Raw genomic sequence first — 10,911 nt, 5'->3', positions numbered from 1 at the left:
TCTTTATTTATTTTTCGACGAGAGAGACAGGTTGATAACGTAGTGCAATATGCATATTTGCTTCAAAATATGATTATTTATGACTCCGCTGCAGAACATGTTAAAGCTAAAAGCTGCCCTGCACATGATCCCGAAGTTATGGTAAAATGTCGTACGTAATTTGTCTCAATATCCTATCTTCGCGAAAGTTCAGACACGTTCTGAATGTGGTGGGGTGCCAGTGATAACGGTTATTAAAATACAAGACCTTATGGTGGGATGCCATCAAAATTGCTCGTGAACAATAAATGTGAAGGAGTGGGTCCACTGCCAGTAAGTCTGACAACAAGTTGCCCGGGTAACTGGGTTGAGGAGGTCAGATAGGCAGTCGCTCCTTGTAAAACACTGCTACTCAGCTGCGTCTGATGAAACTGGTAGAAGATGAGATGAAGATGATGAGTGGTCTGCTGCGTGTGTTCACGCAGAATGGCTAAGGTATAGCTTCTGTTACTTGGGAATAGTGTAGCTTTCTGGCAGCGAAACACTTTTTCTAATGAGTTCAGTAATTCCGGAATCTTTAGGGATAAACGAACCAAAAAAAGAAATAAAGTGTTTTCTCATTATTATTTTATTGACAAAAAGTATTTTTCACAAAACGCTAAAACTGGCACCATACTTTAAAAGCAGGATGAACTTGTTTCATCCCCGTCACTCGACTGCAGCAAGGCTAGCACGATGTATGCTCTTCGCAGCTCAACTCCTGGCTTAAGCTGGATTTATTTCGACCGTGTTTAACTTAATTGAAGGTTTCGGAGTTCCGGGGTAATTTGACCCTTAATTTTTTCAATAAGAGGAAGAGAATTCGTGAATAACTTTTTGTATTTATGGAGTTTTTATTTTGGATTTTGGCGTGTAATGCCTTCGAATAAATGATTGTGAAAAAACAGTGCTGTGTTTCTACTCATGTAATCGACATTATGCTTTTAGGAAAATTACACATTCCTAATGTAAGTTCTTGTTTGCAGTTACAATAAACCTGTTTTACATGTCCCCATTGAAGTTTAGTATGAAACAGATTAATTAAGTACCTAAAAATTAAAATATTACTTTAAAACTCAACTTCAACATTAAATAGGAACAGTGTTACAGTTTCACTTTGAACGAAAACCGCACGTCAATACAACCGATAGCATAAAATTAAGACCTAAAATACTTTACAAAATTACCAAAATACGTCAGTAAATTATCGGAGTGATGTCAAACAATTTGACGGCTGTTGTAAAATAATGTTTTGTCACGTCAAAGTTTTAATTGGCCTGGGAAATTGACGTGTGGACTGAAAGCCTAACAAAACTTTGCTATCCAGTTTTCAGGGCAGATGTTCAATTTTTCTATTTTTGTTTTTCAGCCCTCGGGCCAAATAACATACCTTGTGGTGTTTCTGTTTTATTATGGACATGTACGGTGCGTTATAGAACGAATCTTCTATTTTGGCTAACACTCAAACATTGAATCTGATCAAATCTGATGACATAATAAAAACGTAAATAAAATACTTCAACTTGACTTGTATATTTATTTTCTTAAATACAAAATGGTTTTTACAAACTATGTATTTTTTAGACAAGTTTTCCGGGCAGGTTTTGAATTTGTTCCCGTTTAATTGTTTCATGCTCAACATTATTGTACGCACCTGCATCTTCTATTATAAAATCTGCTGCCCTTTCAGCAATCATGACTACCGCAGCGTTTGGGTTCCCCGTAACTAGTGTTGGCATAATACTTGCATCTGCTACTCTTAGTTTATTGACACCATAAACCCTTAGTCTACTATCTACTACAGAACCCATAGCGCAGGTACCAGCATAGTGTTGTAAGCTCACCATCATGCAAAGTACGTAGCATTCCCAATATTCTCTACTTCCCTTTACGTATCTATCACATCTTGGTCTCGTCAAATCCACCATGGTTGCATTTAAAGCCTTAAACGCAGCTGACTTTTCAACCGTTAAATAATCGAGGACATATTTCACATAGAGTTCTAAATCAAGATTGTCTGAAAAGGCACCGGTAAATATTTTTGGTGGATCTCGTGGATTGCCACTTCTGAGTTGAATTTGACCACGAGAGTCTGTGTACAGACTGGTTAACAAAGTTATTAAGACTTGGTTGCCATTGGCTTCGTGGTATAACCTACTACAGGTAGATTCAGCGAAATTGTTATCAGACGCGCAGAATATTTGCACAATGGAATCCAAATCGTTAAATACAAGACCCATGGCTTTGTACTCAGGGATTGTCAAATGCTTTGCTCTTGTCTCATTTAATGCTGCATATCCAACAAACAACCCTGCTGGATACTTGCTAGGATCTGTGTCTTCTCTTATCAAAGGTTTGTTTGTTTTATGAGGAATAAAAATACCTACGTGATCTTGAAGATTCTTTCCTACTGGCAGGTCGGCAACTACAGCAATATGATGCCTTGTTATATCATGTTTAGGTCCCACACCCGATAACATCAATAGTTGAGGTGTTTTTATAGCCCCGGCTGTTACAATTATTTCTTGTCTTGCATTTATAATAATCATTTCATTTTCATCTGTAATTACTTCAACTCCTACAGCATTTTTGTTTCTGTCAAATATGATTCTGGTTGCTAAAGTGCCTTTTGCAACAGCTAGGTATTTATTGCCAGTGACGTGCTTAAGGTACTGAGATCCAGCATCTTGTCTCCTCTGATCATGTACTGTCAAGAGTCCTCGTGAAAATCCTAATTCACTTCCATCAATTATGTCAATCAGATGTTTTCCAATTTGTTCAAAGCCTTCTAAAAATTGATCAGTATACGGATCGTCGTTTCTAGTAACTCCTATGTAGCCTTCTCTTCCAAAAAAACATTCCGGTCGAGTAGAATTTAAAATACGGATGTCGTGAATTGCTTCTGACTTGATGAAGTATGGCAGTACATTTCTCCATTTCCAGTTGGTGTCATTGGTGATCCAGTACCAGTCTTCATAATTTTGAGGGTGCCCTCTCGAGTAGACCATGTGGTTCAAAGCACCTGATCCTCCCAGCATTTTGCCAATGGTGATCTGCGCGTTTCTGTTCGGATGACATTGATAACTGAATTTGTCATTCTCGGATGAATAGGCCCAATCCGACTCGGAGTGTTTGAGATATGACATCAAAGATGGAAACTGAAATGAATAAGTAAAATTAGAGACGTGATAATAAATGCAACAAACAAACATTCTGAGTTGTAGGGTTGAACAAACACACAGTGTCTAATCATTGTTTAGTTTTCTATACCTAAATATCATTATGTATAGTATTAACATTATCATTGTCACTTTAGATACTTGTCACGAATATCAGAATCTTCCGCCAAATCTGCGAGGCTCTTAGCAAAAGATTCGGTTTCCCATAAGAACTTAACCAAGCTTCCGTATTCAATAGCTCCTAAACGCATAATAAACAGATTAAATTGTTTAAGTGATACTTACGACAGTCTCGTAAGGAGCATCTTGCCCAGCCTCAATAAGGAGTACGTTGTACCTCTGCTGCGCCAGCCTGGTGGCTAACACGCTGCCTGAAGTTCCTCCTCCCACTATGACGTAGTCAAAGCTGTCACCATCTAGAGAACAAAGAGTTATTTAAGTTTCAAACCGAAATTGTGTTACGTCAAATGCCCTTTTGAACATATTACCAGTTCTTGCGATTTGATTTATTCTAACACTAGCCGTTTCCTCGCGGTTTCACCCGCGTCCCGTGAGAACTACTGCTCGTACCGGGATAAAATATAGCCTATGACACTCAGGAACATTGTAGCTATCTATCAGTGAATTTTGGAAATCCGACCAGCGGTTTTAAAGTACTCTCCACATACAAACTTACAAACTTATCTCTTTATAATATTAGTACAGACCAGTATAAATGCAATACCCAAATTACTTATTAAGTCAAGATTTCAGAATTAGGATACGACGAACTAATCAAATATGGATAACTTGTCTAAAATTTTGCAAATCTGGTTTAAACTCACTCTTTAGCTTAGCTGGTGGTGGAAACATGTAGCCAGTTAACTCCAGCAGTCTGAGGACCAGAAATGCTGCTTGTCTGGACTTCAGCGAAGCTATGGCTTCTGCAACACCCATGGTTGAAGATCCTGTGAAAAAGGGATTTAATAAACAGATTTTATTAATTTGAGAACTATTAATCAAAGTATAAAATGAAAGTTCACTACAGACCCATAGGTTAGAATTTTAGATACAGCTTTATTTTGATGAAAAATCTAATAAATTGCAAGCATTTGTTATTTTTATCTTTTTCTATAATGATTTTAGTTCTCTAGTATCAAGAATTGAACCTAACATAAGTCCTTTCTAAATGCTGTCTTGTTACATTTTGTGTAAATTAAACTTTTTAAGTAAGTCGGTTTTATCAATGGTTAGTATAATTTGTAAATTACTAGACAAAAAGACTTGTAAATACTAAAATGATTATGTCTAAAACGTACGTCAATGTGTTTAAAGTGCAATACACAGGGTGTTCAAAGTGCAAAGGCTTAAGTTGTCCTATTTATAGAAAAAGTCCGCTCTTACATAAAATAAGTAACATGATTTTGAGAACTCAGTATATATATTCAAAACGTAAGACTATAAGCCTTTTTTGAGAAAATAAATCAGGATTAGGGAGCCCATTTATTGAAGCAAGACATATACTATGCTCTTGTAAAACAGTTGGTGCAAAAAGTACTAACAAAGACTTAATATAGCTAACCAATAAACATCAGCCTGTAGACTAAACTCATGAAGTTATTCACGAGTAAGTTATTTTTTAATTGTCTAAGAAACTAGAATATTTACGGATGAATGACTATCAACAAACAACTATCACTTATTTTTCACCTTTTAATTAGTAAAACTAAACTTACAGGGTAATTTTATTACTCAGCTACGTCAAAGTTAAAGGAAAGTCAAAACCTATTGAACGAAATCTTTACGTAATTTTCTCTAAATGGTAGATTTATAAGGTAGAATATACACTTCAAGAAATCTTAGTCCGCATTTTATTCACACCTTTTTTTATGGGAAATCATCAAATGACCCCTCCGGCTTTGGATTAGAAGCGTGAGGGAGTGTCAGGAGGGAGTGTCTGACTAAAACCCACCATGTTCCTTCTTAAGCCCTTTATGTACCAGGGCCGCGGTAACTCTTTCAACCAATCCCGGAGCCCCGGCATTTTCTTCACACATAAAAATCTTCTTCCTAACTTAACCTAACAAAACTGAATCTATAAATACAAATTGTTTACCTCATTATGACATGTCCTATAATTATTAATTGCGTATTTCGATACTGGGGAACAAATATTTACTATACTTGACTTCCGCGCCATTTTCCTTATATTTAATTATAACGTTGCTGGCAAACCAATTACTGATCCTCTCATATATGTGCTGTTATCAAAGATTAATATTTGCTTTCATTGTGTTCAGCCGGTTTGTTTTGATTTCCGTAAATAGAAAATGCGTGGTATTACGCTCTATTTTAGTTGGTATTTTTGTCTATCTATACTAATATAGTAAATAGTAAACATTTTTTTGTTTGTTTGTTTGCACCCTGAAGGCTCCGAAACTACTGAAGCGATTAGAAAAATTCTTTCACTGTTGCGAAGCTACACTTCCCAAGTAAATTGCTACATCTTATCCTAGGCAGCAGTTTCTACTGGACGCGAGTGAAACCGTGGGAATTCGGCTAGTGAAGAAGTATAAACACATGGGTACTTATATGGGACTCTATGTACTTAACTTAGGTCTTTCCGAGAATTTGACCATGACAATAATTATAACTCAATATGTATGTATGAATGAGTATGAATGTGGAAGGATGGAGAGGCAGAGGTAGACCGAGGAAAAGATGGATTGATTGCCTGAAAGAGGACATGAAGCAGAAGGGAGTGGATGTAGGTAAGGAGAGGAATGGAAGAAAAATACATGTTGCGCCGACCCCAAATGACTTGGGAACATTGCAGGAAGATGATGATGTATCTAAAAGTTGGTTACAAAAGATATTATTTCCCGAATTACGGAATTCTCAATGACCAAATAAATAAAGTGATAACAATCCATTCACTTCAGCTTCCAATATCCCCGAAGAGTACTTTAAAACAACAAAACAACAACTCATTTATACACAGCTACATGCTATTAAATAACATCGCAATGAAACAAGTAAATAAACAAACATAGTTTAAATTGAATTTCAATGATGAAATCTCGCATTCATAGCTCGCACAGATTTATCTAATTTAAACTTTCGATGCATAATTTCATTCTGAACGCAACATGCTATCTTTGGGAGCACGGAAACTATCTATCATTTAATTAGCATACAAATTGTATGAATGACATGTGGTACGGAACGCTATTCTGTTGCAAGGGAATTTAATTGAATGAACCTTGTTTCTCTCATTTATTCGCTGTTTGGTGAGGTTACATCATGTTATGCGGTATTAAGATTCTGCAAATATATTAAGTCACGGTGGCCTAGTGGGTAAAGAACCAACCTCTCGAGTATGAGGGTGAGGTTTCGATTCCAGTTCAGACAAGTACCAATGCAATTATTTTAAGTTCGTATGTACTTTCTACGTACATCTTGGACACCAATGGCTGATAAAAAGGTGAAGGAAAACATCTTGAGGAAACCTGGACTATAAAGTCTGAAATCACCAACCCGCATTGAGCAAGCGTGGTGATTAATGCTCAATCCTTCTCCGTGTGAGAGGAGGCCTGTGCCCAGCAGTGGGACGATTAAAATGCTGTAACGGTAACGGTAGATCAGAACAAACATTTAGGGGCATTATAGTGTTCATATAATTTTATTTCGAGTGCTAAAAAGAAATGTACGATTCAAAAATCATTTAAATTACAAGCACTTTTTCGGAACTGGTCGGTGCCTATTGTTTCAAATCGCAGTTACCAAAGGGAGCAGTTGGCACCAAATTAAAATGAAATGGGCTGAATGATTTCACAGAGACACACGGATTGATAGGATAAACAACGTTTGAATTTAAAGCAGTTTTTTTTACAATAACTATAGCTAATATAATGGCGTCCACGGCCGATTTCGGCCACGGCGGCTGTTCTCTTTAAGGAAATCACAATCAATTATAATGCACGAGCATTTGCGCAGACACAGGTGCACTCCCTATTCCTGCACTCTCATAACCCGGTGGGACGGCAATCCGACACAACAGGAGAGACACCGACATTTACGTGCTCTCCGATGCACGGGTGAATCAATCACCAACTTCTAGACAACGGGCTCTTTTGTGAAAGCTTAAGAAAACCCACAAAGCGATTTCGGCCCGACCCGGGAATCGAACCCGAGACCTCATACAGCAGCCGCGCTTGCGACCACTAGACCAATTATCATTTACTGAACGAAAATTGTCTGACTTACAGTATTTCCACGAGGGATTTCCGAGAGACAACGGCTGGTTGTAATGTAGTGCGTACACAATCGACAACAAACAATTCACAACTACTGGCGTGAAAGGATTATTGTTGTAGTTAAAAACTCAAAATATTTATTTACTCGTTTCCGTATTTACAGATGTTGATAATAATCTATATCTAAATATCTATACATATATCTAAATCCAGTGTGTTACCGTTGCAATGAGTTATCCGGGCTCTGGTTCATAAAGGGCTTAAGAAGGAACATGCTGGGTTTTAGTCTGACACTCCCATCATTTGATGATTTCCCATAAAAAAAACCGCTCGAGGTTTTTTCCGTGCTCTTACAGCATTTAAACAAACGCACTAGTGGGGAGCGCTTCGGCTGAGGCGAGCTATGGGTACATCCAGATACCCTGAAAAACGTTTGCATTTATACTATTAGTAAGATTTCATGATCTGCCTCGTTGGTCTAGCTGTCGCAAGCGCGGCTGCTGAGCACAAGGTCTCGGGTTCGATTCCTGGGTCGGGCCGAAATCGCTTCGTGAGTTTTAGAAACTTTCACAAAACAGCCCGGAGCCTGGAAGTTGGTAATTGATACACCCGTGCATCGGAAAGCACGTAAATGTCGGTCCTGCGCCTGATCTCTCTCCGGTCGTGTTGGATTGTCGTCCCATCGGGCGTAGAGAGTGAAGGAACAGTGAGTGCACCTGTGTATGGGCGAATGCTTGTGCACTTTAATATAACCTGCGCAGTTGGCTCATCTCTTTACATGAGAAGAAGAAGTAATATTTTGTTGTTCAAAATACTTGTCCGTGTGTCGTCCGTGATTGATTCGCGACGGGGAGTAAAGAATCGCCAAATTACTAATTCATTGGTTTTCCTTTGTTCAACCGCGGTGAAGATGGCTGCCCCATCGATCTTCTTTTGTATACGCTTAATATTTTATTAATCTACATTATACAGTTCATTAATAAACAATACTTGTTAGACGAGATTTTTTTTTTTGCCACGTGTAAACTTTTACTTGGCTTTTTGGATTAGATAATGGTGGTTTCTTGTCTTATATTTCCAAATAGTAGTTTGAATATTAAGGCATGTTCCTGTTTAGATGTTATGCTGAATCGATTTGGCCTAGCCGACCGACTGATCTTACTGAGGCGTATAACAAAATATATAATATCTTTCCACCTGTTTAGGTACTACATACTTGGAGTCAATAGATGCGAGTGTTTTATATCTCCCTGGTGACCAATTCGTAATTGAACAATGATTACCGTATCGTTAGTTGAACTACAGATACCGAGAAATTTAATTTATACTAAACGAGAAACACAAATAGGCTTTACAGTAATAATTCAACAGGTTTACGAGAAGAGAAACTAATTTTCTCCCGAAAGATTTCCTTTCATTTGAACCTACAGATGTAGTATTTAATACTTTGGGAACCTGTTTAGATTTTGTGGAAAAATTGCCTTTATTGCTCTTGTTACATTATCTATGTAAAATAATAGTATTTTTGGTTCAGTCTTTTTATCGTCCCAATGATGGGCACAGGCCTCCTCTCACACGGAGAAGGACTGAGCATTTACAATAATATAATAATATTTTTTACATACTTAAAAGTGTTGCATTGGCAAGTAAATATTTGCCTGACCTGGAATTGAACCCACACACGCATACTTGAGAGGTTGGTGCCTTACCCATTGGTCCACATTATGACTTTACTCAATATAATACCTATGTTAAGTATCTAAGTAGTTACGGCCTACAAGTGACATTTTGGTATTCTCGGAAAAGCAATACTAAACAAAACGCGTAGGAGTCTAGAACTTTTAATGTTGTGTCCGAGTTTCCAGTATATAAATTGTTCCCGGTATAGATGGGGTAATATTTATGTAGTACTGAAGCTGCGTGGGAGTGTTTCAGTACAAACAGTTATATAACAAGAAACATTTTCTAGAAAACTAATCGGGAACAATCTCTATTTTGTTTTAAAACAGCGAAAATGGTAATTACTTCGTGTTTGCGATTACCTAGATTAGAAAGGGAATTAGCGAAATCATTTAAAATGCAAATTAAAAACAAAGTCTGAAGAAAACATTTCTTGAATGCTCGTTCATTTTAAAATAACAGGCCCTACTACTACAGATTTGGTAATCAGCATAGAGTTTGAATGATAGGGCGCACGTCGTATATTATATCGACATCGACGTTAGATATCGTAAAACAACTGTTTACTATGAATTTTCAATAATATATAGGTAAATACAGAACTACAAAACACTTATTCCTATTTCCTGAGGAAAATGAGGCGAAAGTAAAATAGTGTTGCTGTTGAGTATTTTATTTGTTTTCAAGCGTGTTATAGTGATAAAATACCCTATTATGGAAGCCTTATGAAATCGAGTTTGTGATGTAGTTCCTTCACAAAACGACTCTTTAAGTAAAAGTTGATTTTTAAAACCACGAGCTAGCAATTGGACCCAACCACGGAGGAAAACATCACTTGCGGAGATGTCATAACGCAAAATCACCTTTTAAAGTAGCGCGCTAAAATGCAGGTGTTCGGGGGACGTGAAACATTACTAGCTCCGCCCTCATATGCCTTTAGAAACCACCCTTTTGTTGAGAACCAAATCACCAATCTACCAAGATTAATCTGTGAAAGATTCCTACTAGAAGGTGCCTGATCTACCTGCATTTATGGCATCTGTGCTCATTCCTTTCTCCGTAGTAGCAACTTATGTAGGTAGCAATTAGGTAACAACTCTATACAGTATTTCGAGGGATAGTAAGAATGACAAACATTCTGATGCACACAGTTAAATGTTAGAATACACAGCTATTACAGAAACATTACTTACTGCAGAAATAACCCTCTGTGTTGTAAAACAGAGGCAATCTCTTAACTACTGTTCCAGCGGTGGCTTTGTACTTTCAGCGCACTTTTTACGGCACTTTTTTATAGTTTTGCGACAGTTCAATCGTAAAAAACTTGACAGACTTTTAACTAGATAGCTAAACTAATGCAAAGGTTTAAATTAAAAAACTAAGCTGTATTTAAATTTAGGAATATCCGTGCACTGCTGACTTTTTCTTTGGCTCGTAAATCACTATTAGTATGAACATTACAAAGGGCACTTATGTAACTGTATTAGACTGAGTGAATTAGAATAATTATTTTATTTTATATTTTTGCCAACCAACGGGTGAACTGTCAGTCGACTGTTTAGGCCGCAATCTGAGGGTTTTTCTTATTCGGAAATAAAGGAAACCTTATGTTTGGTAAGGCAGACGTGTTTTGGTTGTTTCGTCCTATTGTTATATGCTCCATCACCATTTTATTTTCTTAAATTCTAATATAAACAAGGAACCTACGCAGTTATTGTTATTATTTTATTATCGGCGTTTGCTTTTGTGAATTTACCATTTTCAGTTCCGGGTTATCTCCCAAGTATTGAATATATTCA

The 10,911-nt window shown here is 37.2% G+C and overlaps 1 protein-coding gene across 1 annotated transcript; it reads right to left on the bottom strand.

Annotated features, from left to right (window-relative positions):
* Positions 1-1,540: 1,540 nt before the first annotated feature.
* On the bottom strand, positions 1,541-4,408 carry LOC110382468 (ecdysone oxidase). Its single transcript, XM_021343073.3, has 4 exons — positions 4,227-4,408; positions 4,022-4,144; positions 3,483-3,613; positions 1,541-3,176 (listed from the first exon to the last, which is right to left on the bottom strand). The coding sequence occupies exons 1-4, from the start codon at positions 4,228-4,230 to the stop codon at positions 1,599-1,601; spliced, it is 1,836 nt and encodes a 611-aa protein (XP_021198748.2). The 5' UTR covers positions 4,231-4,408; the 3' UTR covers positions 1,541-1,598.
* Between the last annotated feature and the right edge of the window lie 6,503 nt (positions 4,409-10,911).

This window comes from Helicoverpa armigera, chromosome 2, assembly GCF_030705265.1.
Source record: "Helicoverpa armigera isolate CAAS_96S chromosome 2, ASM3070526v1, whole genome shotgun sequence".
NCBI classification, from domain to species: domain Eukaryota; kingdom Metazoa; phylum Arthropoda; class Insecta; order Lepidoptera; family Noctuidae; genus Helicoverpa; species Helicoverpa armigera.
This window is presented reverse-complemented; position numbering and strand designations above follow the sequence as displayed.